Consider the following 15,849-nt stretch of genomic DNA (forward strand, 5'->3'; position numbering starts at 1 on the left):
CCTGCACAGTCAGATGCCCGCATCGAATTAACAGAGGCCCCGCTGGAAGAACCCTGGCCTCCCACTTGGTAACCGAAATACTATCAGCACGGACATTTGCTGTCGTTCGTTACAGCTTAAAGAAAATCACAAAAATGTTACTGCTTTTTTTGTTTTTGTTTTTTTTTCCCTAAGGAAAAATGGGCCAACTAAAGTAAACGGGACCTAACTAGACACTGCAATCAAATGACAACTTGTAAGGTCAATCAATTAAGAATTCCACAATTGACTACAGGATCTGAAAAATAAGGAAAATTGAAAGGTAATCAAGGATTCTTTGGCTGGTAGGTATGGTGTGAGCTACAGTATCATTTGTTTATATTTTCAACATGCTCATCTATACCTTCGAAGTAAGAGTCAAGTTGGCAGTTAAAGATGATTTTCAAAACTTTTAGGTATTAACTTTCCTTACCTCCCCCCAATATGAAAAACTTCCATTTTTAAACCTTTATTGTCCAGCATGCTCAGTCTCCTTTACCTCAATCTGCTTTCATTTTACGTTGCTATGTAATGACAGGTGAAATCCTTCCCCTAGTTGGTGTAATTACTCATTTTGAAAACTGCAGATGGGAGCATTTCCCTAAAGATAAAAAAAATCTATTCTCGTATTTCCTGCCTATCAGTCTCATATTTATCCAGAAGATGTAAGGAAAAAAATGAGAAGAACATGGTTTACATGACTGCCACAAGTTCTTTGGGAACTTTAGGCTGACAGAGACCAATGTGAAACATTCATTATTGTAATAAATGACCAAAATTATACCCAGCATGTTTTTGATGCTGGAAAATAGTATACAATTGATACACTTTCATGGTGTTACTATCTTAACATAGCATCTCCTTACCCCTGCAAGGATCATTTTTCACTAAGAACTCATCAAGTGCCATCCATCCACCTCCGACACGAACCATCACAGTACTTCGTAGGATCCGAACAAGTCGCAGCTGCTGGGAGTCTCCAAACTGTGAAGACGAACGAAGAAAGAACCTCTAATTGTCAACAGCAAGTCTATGCTAAAGGATGATGTACAGTCTGCAGTAGCTTAAGCAACCAACTTAAATTTCTTGCTTAGTTCACAGCGATTAGTAAAATCTCAGGAAAGGGGGTTTGAAATGATCTGCGTTAGACTGCTGCATGCTGATTTAGCCCAAAGGAAACAGTTTGGAAAAAGCTAACAAAGGTTATCAAGTATAATACTGAAGCTCTGTTCAAGAAACGATTTTTCTTTATGATAGAAACAACATTAGTAAGGCAGTAATTGACAAATATTTCTAGAAATCAAACACAGACATGAAAATAAGTAAAGGCCTATTAGCCCAGGGTTTATACAAGATAAGATTCTAAAGAAAATCTAATAAACTCTAATCTTCATTAAAACTTCCTCTTCTACTAAAACTGTTTTCCACAGAAATCTGTGAGAGAAATCTCCATAAACTCATTTCGTTTTCTCTAAGAGCAGTTTTGATTTAGAGAGATTAAATGTAGTAAATGAACATGACCAACAAAAATTTCACAGTCAACTAAAATTTCTGCATCACTAATGATCTGGTAAACCAATTTGTTAAAGGCTGGATTAATGTGCCATTCTGGATTACTGTAACATTAGAACAGCCAGTGACACATTATTAATTATACAGCTTTCTAAAAGGCTTTCTCTTAAAGTGTTTGCACCATAATTACTGACACTAATAAGCAGTTGTGTTCTTCCCCTTTCAATGGATCTCCAATCACTTGGATACACTACAAATTCTGCAAGTTCTGAATAAATGTCTAGACTACACAGTTTCTGATCATAAAATTTATTTTGAAAGCCCATGAGAAATAATTTTATACTTTTAAATCATTTCTAATAGGCTCATGTTCAGCTTGTAAAAATTACCAAACCAAATTTCATGCCTGCCAACCCAGCAGATACCAAGCAAAATCAATAGTCAAGTAAACATAAATAAAGCTTCTTTTAAAGGCAAGTAAGAAACAATTGTGACTTTGACTATTTGTGCTGGCTCATGATGGATAATCAGAAAGCTTTATTTTAAGTAGAAACAAAATCTTCCACTTTTCAATATACTTTAACACTGAGTTTCAGGAAAGGAACCCTAAAACAAAGCCAACCATTCAAGACCCTGAAACTCAAAAGGACCTGGATGAAAAGCATGTAAAATGCACCAGCAGGAACTCATGCGTTTTACATCAACCCTTTTTATATTGCTATTTCTAAGTCCATTTTCAAGCCTTGAGATTTAAACTTTCTTATAAATTGAACCAGTTCCTGAAATGTAAATTAAAGTTTAAAAATCAAAATATATATTTATTTTGTTAGAAAAATATTGGTGCTGCTAATAAGCGAAGGAAAAGGAAGGGATTTAAAGAAAATTACCCTTAAGAAACCAGATAATTAGACCAGATACTTTTGGTCCAAGATTACGTTCAAAGCAAAAGTTTTCAGGAGATGATGTATTTTATAGAGATATTCCAATTGTAATAAAAATGATTTAAATTTTTATTTTGAGAGGGTATTCCCTAGACAACTAACATTGTCTTCAGAATTTCCCTAATTTTCCTAACAGCCAAATCATGAGACAAGAAAAAAAGAGACTAATGTTTGCTTTTAGTGTTTTGAGTGAATAAAATCTTTTAAAGTTAGCATTTTTCTCATCCTTTCCACAAATAAAAAATATTATCCCAAATGTTGACTCAGAAAATAACAAGAAGGGATCAGAACAGTAACTTTTTATATATTATAACTAAGGCCAAGTTTTAAAGACATCCTTTTTATTTATTATAACTAATGCCAAGTTTTGAAGACATCTATTCAAAGGAGCTGAAAATTTCTATTTGAAAAAAGTTATGTGCTTGCAATAAATGGGGATAACCGGGAATTTGAAACCCAAGAGGTAATATGGCTTAAAAACTGAGCAGCAGAGTGAGATCTGACATGATATGTATGATCAGGTGTTAAAAATTGTACAGTTCTTTCCAAAAGCATATAGTAAAAATCCCTTCTCCTTTGTTTAAATCAAAACACAATTTTTCTTATCCTTAGTTCTAAAAATTGTGATAATGACACAGGGCCACTGGACAGTTTATACTGACTTCAGTGTAAAGCCAAATGAGTTAAAGTGTGATTTTAAGATTTCACAGAAGTTATCAGAGATACATTTCCTCAAAAGGAATTGATACCAGTTAAGACGTGTAGAGTTAAAATTCCTGCTCAGAAGATGTAAAGCCCTGAATCAGTGGTTTAGGATAAATGCAACAATCACTACTTTGGAGAGAACGCATCATTCTGAGTGCCAGAGAGACTTCTCACTACTCTGTCTTCCCATGTCACCGCCCACTGCAGATCCTTCTCTAGCTACTGCTGATCTAAGGACCTCAGAGTTTGTTTGTTTTTTAACCTCAATAGTTAAACACAGCAAAGAGACGTGTGCAGAATCAAATCTTTATTCCAATAAGTATTTGCATAAAACATATGCTAGCAGTGTTATTAAACCGGAACTAAAAATGGCATTTCTAACACTGTGACCAGTCAAACTGCAATTTGTTATCTGGTTTGCTTAAAAGTAATCTCCTCATTTGAGACACACGGCAAAAAGGAATCCTGGATCAAGGACCCTTACAGCATTTACAGAAACACCACGCCAACCAACAATGTAGTAGCTAGGGCAACAGCATGGGAAAGATTGGCCATGGCAAGCTTTAATGACTATGAATTAAAGTTAAAAAAAAAAAAAAATCATTGGGAACTTGAGAATACATTCCACTGGTTTATACCTGATTTCCCAGGAAGAACTGATAAAAAAAAAATGAAAAATGGAAGAAAGACACAATTAGTTCAATAGGAAACTTTCTGTATGACTCTAGAACACACACAAACAATCTGTCACACTCTGGGCTCCTGGATATAGTATCTAGTTTAGAGATGTGCAGGTACCCGCTGGTTCAAACGTAAACCATATAATCAGTAAATTTTCTATAAAAGTTTTTTTTTTAATCTTTGGGTTTCATATTTAGGTTAGAAATTCAAATATGCCGATGAATATTTTCCAATATGGAAATACAAAAACTAAATTCAAAAAGAAATTTTGCTTGTAAGTAACATGTTGTATTAGGGAAACTCAGCACATTTCCGATCTAGCTACTACATGTGAGAGATATTCCAAAAAAGAGAAAAAAAGATAGAGGAGTAACAAAGTCACACTGGTGTTCAAATAACTGTTTAGAAGAAGGTGAACTGAGCTTTTAAGATTTTGAACAAAAAGAAAAATAACTACATAAGTGGAAAACATTGCCTCTCCGTATTTCTAAAAATGATTCAACATTTTTAACTTTGTTGTTCTGGCTTGGAATAGCTTTGTTTTTAGAAATATGATAACTTACCTGTAATCATAATAAAATACATTTTAAAGTCACAGGAAGCAACCTGAGTAGGTGGGATGTGTTTTTCTCCTCAAAGTAAAATGCATGTCAGAGATATATCCTAGTTTACAAAATGCAGGCTACCTCTACATCATTTAAAATGACAAAAGCTGGAATTTCATATACCATTCTATTGTGATGTGAGGTAAAAATAAATAATTAGCATTCCTGGAAAGCAATGCAGTTCAAATTGTATACAGATTTCCATTGTTATCCTTCAAGAGAACTAAATAGTTAACTTTTGAAAACTCACCCTATATTTGTTGTCTCCAATCTGTTCAACTTGAAATCGTTTTGCACATTTACACTTCGCTACCTGCCTTGTCACCTGCCAAAAACAATGATGAAATGTCCATTTCAAGGTTAACATGACACTGCAGAGTCAACAAACACCTCAATACAACTCAAGATGGAAATAAAATGGCGGCCTGAATCTGTGCATGGTGTCCCGGCAGCGCCCGCTGCTGCTGCTGCAGGGGGTCGGGGTGTGGAGTACCTCGTCTTCGATTTTGTCCGCATCGGTGACGGGTTTATATGCATCTTTATTTGGGTGAAGGGCTGCTACAAATTCATAGTAGTCAATATATCCATCACCATCTCGGTCAAAGATGTCTGCCACTGCGCTCATCTCCAGGCGGCTGGTTGGAAACTCTAAAATTTTCGAAATAATAGTAAGTATGATTACTGAGGTACAGCTGAAAAATAAAATTGTAAAATACTGAACAGTATACATCATGATGATCTGATCCTTGTACGTATTATGAAAGGAGTCCTTCCATCAAGTTAATTGACACACCCACCACCTCACAGTTATCTTTTTGTTTTTTCCTGAATATTTAAGTTCTACTCAGAAAATTTCAACTACATAATATCCAGTGTTATCAACTGTAGCCATCACATTGTACTTTAGATCCTCAGACCTTACTCATCTTGGAGTTTCTACCCTTCTCCAGGCTGTCCTCACCTCCCCCACCTCCCAGCCCCTGGCAACCTCTTTTCTACACTGTGAGTTTCACTCTGTGTGTAGATTCCACGTAGAAATGCGAATTAGGATACTCTCAGAATAAGCCATACTATATTCTCAAAGTTTTTAAAACCCATAGTTTATAATAACATTTTACAAAAAGATTTAATCTTAAAAAAAAAGTTAAGTAGTATACCTTGCTAATTCTGACTCAGTTGTATTATTTCTATCTTAATGTAGCCAGTTAAATTATCAGGGTCATCAAATATATTAAAATCCTCTTAAAAACTGATTTATATTATAACAAATCAAACCACAATATACAGGACCTACATTTATCTTTAATTACTACCAGGATGAATCATTTAAAATTGCTTTTATTCTTGGCTGAAAACTTTAAAATTAGCAAATTTCATATGGTTCAACTACCACTTTAAGGAATATATGAATTTTATGCATGTGAATTCATATCATATATATACTCATAAGATTATATTAAATTTACTTTAAGATTTCCAGTAACATCTGCCCAAGAAATCACATCCATATGACTCAACCATCAAACAAGGTGACACATACCTTAAGAATTTTCATAGAGTTCTAATTTCCCGTTAATGACAATGATCAGATGTCAATTAGAACAAAAAAGGGAAGAGGCTGACTTGAATTTACTGATTACCCATTACATGTCAGACAAAACAATCTAAGAATCAAATATTATTAACTTTATTATACTAATGAGGACACAGCTTCAGGGAGCAAGGAATATACCAACTGTGGTTACAGGAGTATGAAATAAGCCTGACCCCAAAACCACGCATTTCACCACGGACACTTCCCTGAAGGCATGACTTCATAGCCAAGCTTAAAGGCGATGCTTTATTAGTAACACAATTTTAAAGTGTGCTTATTTTCTTTAAAAAATGACATCATTTACAGTCACTTCTCTTGGGACTTACTTGAGGAAAGAATTCCATCAATAAATTCTTGTCGGGTTATTTTCCCATCCTGATCTTTATCAATTCTCCTGAAGAAGTCCATCACTCGAGATTTCTTATGATTCATCCATCTCATGTATTTTTTACGCCAGATATCGAAATCAAAGTTAGCAAATTCCCTCAGCTGGAAAGGACAAAAGGTATTTTTGGTTCATACGGTGCACAAACAGTACCTCCGACTTTATGAATAAAGTTATTTTTAATGACCTTCCAGATAATGCACAGATCTTTCCCACTTCAAAAAAATAAAAAAGGTCTCATTTTGCAAAGGGAGCACAGAAACATCTTTCCTATGATTTCACTACTGCCGCTGGTTGTTCTTTTCAAATAAAAGAAACATACAAAACTCCTCAAAAAGTCAAACTAACAATTTCTGATAGTGCCAATGTGACAAAGGTGAACTGCCCCAGAGAGACACTACTGGTAAGTTCTGTGCCTACCAGACAGCAGGCCCAGCTCAGCAGCTCTCACCTCTGCTCTCTCTCTGCTCTTTGCCGTTCTACCATCCAAGGCTTCTAAAAATTTCCCAGTTTCAGAATCTGAAACTCTACATCTCAGACCACAGAATATATATATATATATATAATGAAAATACCTGAATTATCAGTGGTTATATTTCTCAGATAATACCAAGCAAACATACATCAAGCTGCTGCTTCTCTTAATGGAGTCAGGTTCTGATTATGTTAGAACATATTATAGTGGACACTGGGACAACACTGGGTTTGAACCGTGTGGGTCTGCTTCCATGCAGGTTTTTTATGAAATTTTTAAAAAGATGTGTTTTCTCTTCCTTGTGATTTTCTTAATAACATTTGCTTTTCTCTAGCTTACTTTATTATAAGAATATAGTATATAACACATATAACTTTGTTAATTGCTTCTTATAGGTAGGGCAATAAGGCTTCTGGTCAATAAGGGGCTATTAACAGTTCAGTTTTGAGGGAGTCGAAAGTTATACGTGGATTTTTGACTATGCAGTATGTGTGTGTGTGGGGGGGCTGCTGTTAGTGCCCCTAACTCCATGTTGTTCAAGGGTCAACTGTAGTTTACTTTATTGATTCCCTAAACCCACATCCCATATCATCAGGGGTGCTGAACACAGGAGTTCTCTGACCTCCTCCAGTCTGTCCAAGGCGTCATTAAGCTTCCTCCTTCTTTCCAACGCAAGGAGCCAAACTTGCTGCCATTTGCTCACCAATAAATTGACCCTCGGATTCTTGGTTTCGATTTGTGTCTGTGATCCAGAGGGATATAAGCTTGACGCTGGGAAGCGTTTTCCTGTTAAAATGCAACTTTAGTTAGGAGAGTGGTTTCCAGGGTTCTAAATATGTTAAGGCTTGGCCTTTATTGTTCCTAGCTAAAACTGAATCAACTTAATTATTTAGAAAGATCTTATTTAGATCTTATAATGTTCAAGTTCAAATCTGTTTTACTTACCAAGGATCACATACTTTTCATATAAAACAGAGAAACATACCCAATGGGCATTTAAATACTGAAAAGCTCTCTTTATAAAATTATGTTTAAAACATTTTCCAGCTTAAAATCCATGCCATTTCAATGACAAAGAAGTACCTTGTGAGCCTCTCTTTTGTTAAGGCATGATAAAATAAATCTCCCAGGGCAGTGAGACTTATCTTAGAATCAGCTACCCAAACCCAGCTGCCCTTCTTAGAAAAGAAGGCTGGAAGGAAGGCAGGTGAGGGCAGGAGACAGTGGCCATTCATTTGAGTCACAGCAAGATACTTCACAAATTCTGATCAAATAGGGACGTGTGTGTATGACTCCAGCTTTCATCCAAGTCTGTTTTCCACAGAGACTGCACATTTCCTGTGCACAGTCTCATAACCCAATTTACTGCCTTTCCTAATTTTTTCTCCCTCTTTTCTGGCTATTTTTCACAAGTTTCTATAACATCACAGAACAGTTGTCTCAATGCATTTTTCTCATCTAACTAAATGGTTGAGTGTGGCCTGGAAAAACAACTGGCCTAAAGTCACGTTAGGAAGAGTGTTCAAGCTGGGATTTGCCCAGAGTTCCTCACTCCTACGAGGCCCTACAAAAATATTTACTGAGCATTTAACTACAAACCAGGAAGTATGCTAAGCACTTTGTTCACATTAGTTTATCTAATCCTCACCAGAATCCAGTGAGGTTATAATTATCCCCTTTACAAATGTGTAAATTGAGGCTCAGAGAGAGTTTAAGTAACTTGTCCCAGGTTATATTTCCAAGGTGGTAAGGAGTCTGCCTCCAGAGTTCTTAACCACCACTTTGTTACCTTGCCCCCTTGGGTAATACAGCAACTACAAAAGATCTGAAATCATTTTTTTTTTCTATTAAGGCACCTTTAAGAAATGTATTGAATTACAATTATTCAGATATAAACTGGGCTTCTTTTAAATCTTCTCCAAGCCTGCTTTATCATTTTTAATGTCACTTTGTGACTTCCTTTCGTGGAGTCAAAGTAGACTAAGAAGTAAATAGAGCCTGAAGTCATATGAACATGGGCAAAATCTATCAGACTGCCAGTCACTAATGAACAGTTAGGTCATAAACTATATCCAGGTCATGGTCATTTCTGCTATATCCCACCATAAGGTTATTTATATAACAGAAGCAAAAAGGATGATGGTTTCTGTTCTTGTTGTACATTTTTTCCGATTTCTTCTAGCTAATCTAAAAGATACCCTAAAAGCAAATAAAATTAAACAGAGAGGCCTGTATATGTTTTTTCCTTTATTTTTAAATAAGCTGCTACAATATTTGAGCCCATGTATTCTTTCAAGGAAAACTTTTACGGTAGAGAGAGCTCAAAGAATCACCAATTGCTCTGAAATTTCAAGCGACAACTCAAAACTAACTTCCTTGGCTTTAGCCATGTGCATTTTAAAGAAATTGGCCACTGCTTACTTCCTGCTCGCCCCTTATCCAGGACTGGAATATGGGACTGTAATGAGGAAGGATCAGCTGCTCTCCTCTTGTAGGTCTTGGTAACTTTGTCCACATCAGGTTGTTTTCTGGTCATTTCCTCCATGAAGGTCTGAAAGGTCAAAGTCAATTAAATAGAAGTGCACCACAGAAAACTACTTTTAGAAATGAACTAAAAGCAAAGGATAAAAGGACCATGCTATTATTTCTGAAATTCATTCTGGGGGGAAAAAAAAGCATAAACCAGCTTGTTATATCTTTAGGGGCCAAAAAATTGTAAGCCACTGTAACATAGCATTTACTCACAACTAAACAATATAAAATATTACATATACCTGGTAAGTAATTAGAGCACTGTAACAGTAATTTGTTTTAGCTTGATGACCATGCATGGGAGCAGCTGTATAATTAATATAACCTATCTGTGTATCAACCAGGATCTTCCAGAGCTTTTAAGCTCTTCCTGAAGAATCTTAAAGTGAGTATATATCTGCAAAGCAACTAATTAACTGGGCTGGTCCTCAGGATGTCTCTGTAGCACGTTTCACTAATGTATTTGAAATACTTCAGATGGCTTTGCTATACACTGACATATGGCATACATATTAAATATGGACATATCTTAAATATTTCTGTTTATACATATACTATGCCAAGGGAGACAAAAGTTATTCAGGTTAAAGTTCCCATTTAAGAGGTCTGACTATCTTGCTACTTCTTGTCTTGTCTCCTTAGGCTTATTATTGTGACATAGAGATCCCTCTATCTGGAATACGCAGCAAAGACAGAGACTGTGGTGAAAAGGGGTGGAAAAAAGAGGAGTCAGATAAAAGTGAAAAGTAGAGAAACACATGTCTAGAATCTGTCACACTGGAGAACTCTGATCACAGAGAACACAACATGAGGCACTTCAGGGCCGTTATGGACATGAATGGCTCATACATTTATTTAAAAATATTGCAATGCGGGACGCCTGGGTGGCTCAGTTGGTTAAGTGGCTGCCTTCGGCTCAGGTCATGATCCCAGCATCCCGAGATCGAGTCCCACATCGGGCTCCATGCTCAGCAGGGAGCCTGCTTCTCCCTCTGCCTCTGCCTGCCATTCTGTCTGCCTGTGCTCGCTCTCTCCCCCTCTCTCTCTGATAAATAAATAAAATCTTAAAAAAAAAATATTGCAATGCTAGCTGCTTCGTCAACTAAGCTGCCATTTAATGCTTCCCTTTATAAATGTGTATCAAAGTGATAAGCATACAAATAAATCAGAGTCAGTGGGAGGCCCACAGGCAGGATAGAGAAGTCATTTGTTTTTTGGAGCAAGACGATGCACTCCCTTGTAGACAGGGTGTGTCTGAAGTACTGATGGTCATCGTGGGAGATGCGTGGCAGCAGAGAGTAGAATATGCAAGCATGGAGCCATAAAGCCCGGCAGAGCGAGGTCGCCAGAAGACGGAGCAGAAGAACAGGGCGAAATGGACAATAAATGTAAGGAAGGACTTGAGGAGTGTGTTTGAGGAAGTGATGGTAACCAGCACAAAGCAATCTCTTGAGAAGTATGGCAGTGAAATAAAAACAGTATCTGAGAAGACAGGGTTAGGATGATATTCATATTACCTGGTGTTCTGCAATGAGGGCTTTCACCTCTTCGATTTCCTGGGGGATGACTTCTTTGTCCTTGTCACTAAGTGTAGTTTCGGCCCACTGCAACCAAGCCAGCAAAGCTTCCAGCAATTCCTGTTTTGCAATGAGCCCAGCCAGAGCACTTGCTAATCTCTGTTGATGCTGCTTCGCCCAGGCCAACACCTGTTGGGGAAACAAATGTCTCTCAATTTCATCCATCCTAGTTAATAACTGATGTAAAAATACACAACTGCTGGCACTAGTTGAAAATAAAACTCCAGTGACGTGCCTGTGACCGTCAGAGTTAAACAAGTACACAAGAACTTCAACAGCACTATGCACTGCTGGAAACAATTCACTAACTGGGGAATTAAGAGAGGAAAAGGGACAGCAATGGGAAGTGAGGCACTTTCTAACAGGTATTTTTCTGAATACATGTATTAGGTAATACTTCACGCCTTATAAGATATGTTACACAAAAAAACACACTCTTCTATATTTGGATATAGAAGATCATCCTGGGCCTGGGATCATAACACTGCCAGTCTTTCTAGATCCCATCAGCGGTACCATCAGTGCTATCTGGGATGGTACTACCAGATTGCGGAGGACATGAAAGCCCCTCTGATGTTTGCCCCCATAGTTACAGACGGGGTGTCAAACACCCAGGCTTCCTTTAGATTTCTAGCCTGAGTTCAAACACACATTCTCTGACGGCTCAAGAATGCTTATTCCATGAAGCACTGAGTGGAAATAGAAATAGATAAAATCTTAAAATGCAGAATCCAGTTCATGTACGTAATCCATTCCCCAAGCATATACTCCTCTGAAGTATAATTTGGGTGCTGGGTTATTCAACAATGTGGAAGTGGGACAAAAAGTCATACAGGGAACCAAATATTTGCTTTTTCATGCTTCAGGGACATAGCTGCAAAATGGCTTTACGTTTTTAAATAAAAGTGGACTGCAGAGACAGGTCATGCACAGAGGAAGGTTTGCAGAGGCCTCCTGTTCCCAGGGTCACACATGTATCTCAGTTCTGTTCCTGCTCTAATGATGACTTGAGACCCACTGACCTCCTCAAACCTGGCCCGGATGATGGTCATCCAGTGTTTGATGGTGGTGATGGAGTCAGGGTGGCAGATGGCCAGGACGGCGTCTCCCATACTGGTAGCTTTATTCAGCGCAGCCCGTTTTTCTTCCAGTTTCTTCATGAACTCCTAGAGCAGAAACAAACACCTCGATCAGCTGCTGGCACTGGTTGAAAATAAAACTCCAGTGACGTGCCTGTGACCGTCAGAGTTAGACAAGTACACAAGAACTTCAACAGCACTATGCACTGCTGGAAACAATTCACTAACTGAGGAATTAAGAGAGGAGAAGGGACAACAATGGGAAGTGAGGCACTTTCTAACAGGTATTTTTCTGAATACATGTATTAGGTAACACCTCACGCCTTATAAGATTATGTTATACAAAAAAACACACTCTTCTATATCTGGATAGCGTGTACATATGGTAATGGAGAACAGGACTAGGAGAGAGAGTACCACCAGAGACAAAAATAATATTGATTGAAAAAAAATGTCCTCACAAAACTAGGAGGTTGTATATTTAAAACAGCATGAACTGTGTGCCAGCAATGAGAGGAATATGTACCGAAAAGGAAGAGAGAAGGCTGGGCAGGGAACTATAAATGTTTGGGGTGAGGGAGAGAGGACCCAAATGTCCAGCAGGAAAGAGTCGGGGAGAGCATGAAGGGGATGGGCCTGACAGCCAGAAACTGTCATCCCCTGCTCTGGTGGGATGAAGAAGCCCTGACAGGCTCTAAAATGCTTTCAAATCAACTTTTCTGCAAATGTCTCACACACATAACTGTACTTTCTACCATCAGAACTGTATTCATAGATACATGAGTCACAGAACTCTGAAAGCGTGGCTACAAATGAGGACCTCTGCCTTAAAAAAGGTCTTGTGTTTCCAGAACCTCAGAGTGAATTTCAAGCATCTGCCAGCACCCCAGTCTGGACCCCAGCACTAAGAGGGAGGGATTCCTTAGTAACATGGGCAAGGGCTGCAAAGGCTACAGACTGAGCGGACACCCCATACTATCCATGCCATGTGGTCAGGGTGATCATCGGAGAATGGGTTTCCTAGAATGTCTAGTGACCTTTTCTTTTTGGGTTCTGTGCCGCAGCTCTGTCCTAGACCTCCTATTCTGGCATGTTGCCATGTTTCCTTACATACCTACTGGACGTTAAGGTCCACAAGATCAAAAGACCGCGTGTCTTTGTGATTGAATAAGTGCTTTTTAATTCTCATTTACCCATTTTTACTGCCGTCATGTCAAGGTTTAATTAATAGTATACTCCACTAACATGACCTATTTTTAAAATATCATCACTTTTATTTTAAAAATTATTTTCATTTAAAAAATTTTAAAATGAAAAAATTATTTTCATTTCCTCCAATACAGATCTGCTTAACTGAAAGGGGGCGGGGGGAAGCTTTACTAGGAAGAGAAAACCAGAGGCCAGTAACAGCTGTGCTTTCCCAAGGACAGGGGATCTGACCGTATACTTTTAATCACCCCTAACCAAACAGTGCCAGAGTCCTGCCCAGAATGCCGTGGGCTGGATGGTCAGCTCCCTGCTTGCATTCTATGCTCACCTGGGAAAGCTTGCCATTTTTGAAAGTGGACTATACTGAGAAGTCTCTGGTCCTGGGGCTAAGAAATTAAATATTTTGCTTTACTTTTATTTGCTCAGTGTGTGAAGAAAGCAGAGGAAATAAGAAAGAACGGATGATGTTATGGCAAATTATTGGTACTAAGCAGCCCTTTATGAAATGACATGTAATTTTATACAACTTAAAAATATTTAAAAGTAATTTGTTGTAAAAACAAAAACAAAAAGACCCCCCAACACTACCACTGCTCCGGATACCCTGCTTCCTGATGCTTCTGGGGGTTTCCTGCTCCTGCTCTGAGGGTACTGATACCCCAAGCGGGCACCTTACTGTAAGATGTTTGATATATAAGAAGCTCCTCTGAGACCAACTCTGTCAGTGGAACTCAATGCTGGCTGGTGGGTCAGACAACAGTAATATAATAGCTCTTCAAAACACTGAGCTGAATCAAAAATTTATAATAAATTTGATGTCATTTTCCTCCTCTTATATTCTAACTTCAACTTTAAATGGTTTATGGAGCATTCTGCTCCTCCAGATAATGTTAGACAAGCTCACATCACTTTTATTCATGACAAGGCAGTATTTCATTGCTATAGGTTAGGCAGCCCGTCATTGAGAGAGCACAATCGTCACAAATAAGAAATCTCCATAGATGATATAATCCATACCACAATGGAACTAATGACATCCTTCCAACCTGAACCTGGAAGATTAGCTTCTTCAGTGGTGTTAAACAGATCTTTTAAAAAGAAATGTTGGATACTGCATTGAGTGTTAGCATTGTAAATTTCTAATTTTTTTTTTAATTTTTATTTTTTTCAGCGTAACAGTATTCATTATTTTTGCACCACACCCAGTGCTCCATGCAATCCGTGCCCTCTATAATACCCACCACCTGGTACCCCAACCTCCCACCCCCACCCCTTCAAAACCCTCAGATTGTTTTTCAGAGTCCATAGTCTCTCATGGTTCACCTCCCCTTCCAATTTCCCTCAACTCCCTTCTCCTGTCCAGAAAAAGGTTTAACAGAAAACAAAAACAAACAAGTGTTAAGAGGTATCCAGACCACTCTCCTAACAGTTTTGCTAGTTCTAGGCACTGTTACAAAATAGATGTTGACCTGAAAACCCAGTGGCCAGATTTTTATTTGGTTAACTATCCAACAGTATATCTACTTACAGAATTCATTTTAAATTTATAATTTATACTACAGGCTACTTCTCATAAGAATTTAAGGTGGATCTTGATTAAAACCAGAATTGGCGGGGTGCCTGGGTGACTCAGTCATTAAGGGTCCTGAGATCAAGCCCCACAGCAAGCCTCACATTGGACTCCTTGCTCAGCAGGGAGCCTACTTCTCCCTCTCCCACACCTGCTGCCTGTGTTCCCTCTCTCACTGCGTCTCTTCCTGTTAAATAAATAAATAAAATCTAAAAAAAATAATAATAAAATAAAACCAGAACTGGCAGAGATTGAAAAATAAAATTTGAAGACCAGTTATTGAATTACTTGCTTGTCTTGTTTACTAAGATCAAAATTGTTTATTTACAATTCTAATGATATGTTTATAAATGCCAAAGGCTCATGCAGGAAATTTCATCTGAAATGCACATGAAAGTACAATGAAGTTGACCAGTTTGGGTCAGAAGCCAGATAACCTCCTAGAAAAATCAATGTTCTTCCAAAAGAGAGGGGACGGTGACTCACTTTAGAATAGCCACCTTCTTCACAAAGCAGTCGTGGAGAGATAACTTATTTGCGGGCATGGGGACACACCAAAGTAAGCAAAGAGGATGAAGGCAAATTCTCAAATGTGCTAGATCTTTAATTACTTCTCAGAAAGGGAAATATGCATGCAATTGATATCTACCATCACGAGCCTATTGAATTTTCTCATTTAGTTTTACTTAGCATTTAGATAACTCACTTTATGCTGATCAATGAGTGTCCGAAGGGCATCCTCATCATCTGGGAGAGCACCATGGAAACGAAGGGTTTGCTCGGCCTCTGCCAGCCACTCCAGGAGGGCATGCACCACTGAGTGAAATTCCTCTGCCTAACAGTTCACACACACACACACACACACACACACACACACACACACACAACACACACACCCCACAAAGAAGATCCCCAAAGATGCTTGTTAGTATACAGTCCTCCTCTCAATGAAAAAGAAGTCTTAAA

General features: G+C 38.1%; 1 protein-coding gene across 16 annotated transcripts in view; it reads right to left on the bottom strand.

The window, feature by feature from the left end:
• The window catches only part of DST (dystonin), a 469,472-nt gene that overhangs the window by 7,557 nt on the left and 446,066 nt on the right, over positions 1 to 15,849 (bottom strand). For 15 of the 16 annotated variants that reach the window (XM_082731256.1, XM_082731255.1, XM_082731253.1 and 12 more), the window contains 10 exons: positions 15,590 to 15,718; positions 12,048 to 12,191; positions 10,966 to 11,154; positions 9,338 to 9,467; positions 7,539 to 7,702; positions 6,383 to 6,545; positions 4,956 to 5,110; positions 4,713 to 4,787; positions 3,815 to 3,832; positions 885 to 1,002 (listed from right to left, as the gene is read on the bottom strand). In XM_082731256.1, coding sequence (XP_082587382.1) covers positions 885 to 1,002; positions 3,815 to 3,832; positions 4,713 to 4,787; positions 4,956 to 5,110; positions 6,383 to 6,545; positions 7,539 to 7,702; positions 9,338 to 9,467; positions 10,966 to 11,154; positions 12,048 to 12,191; positions 15,590 to 15,718 — 1,285 coding nt within the window. The remainder of the gene's footprint in view (positions 1 to 884; positions 1,003 to 3,814; positions 3,833 to 4,712; positions 4,788 to 4,955; positions 5,111 to 6,382; positions 6,546 to 7,538; positions 7,703 to 9,337; positions 9,468 to 10,965; positions 11,155 to 12,047; positions 12,192 to 15,589; positions 15,719 to 15,849) is intronic. The other variant, XM_082731250.1, reaches the window with a different exon arrangement.

Source organism: Mustela nivalis, assembly GCF_964662115.1.
Source record: "Mustela nivalis genome assembly, chromosome: 5".
Taxonomy (NCBI): Eukaryota; Metazoa; Chordata; class Mammalia; order Carnivora; family Mustelidae; genus Mustela; species Mustela nivalis.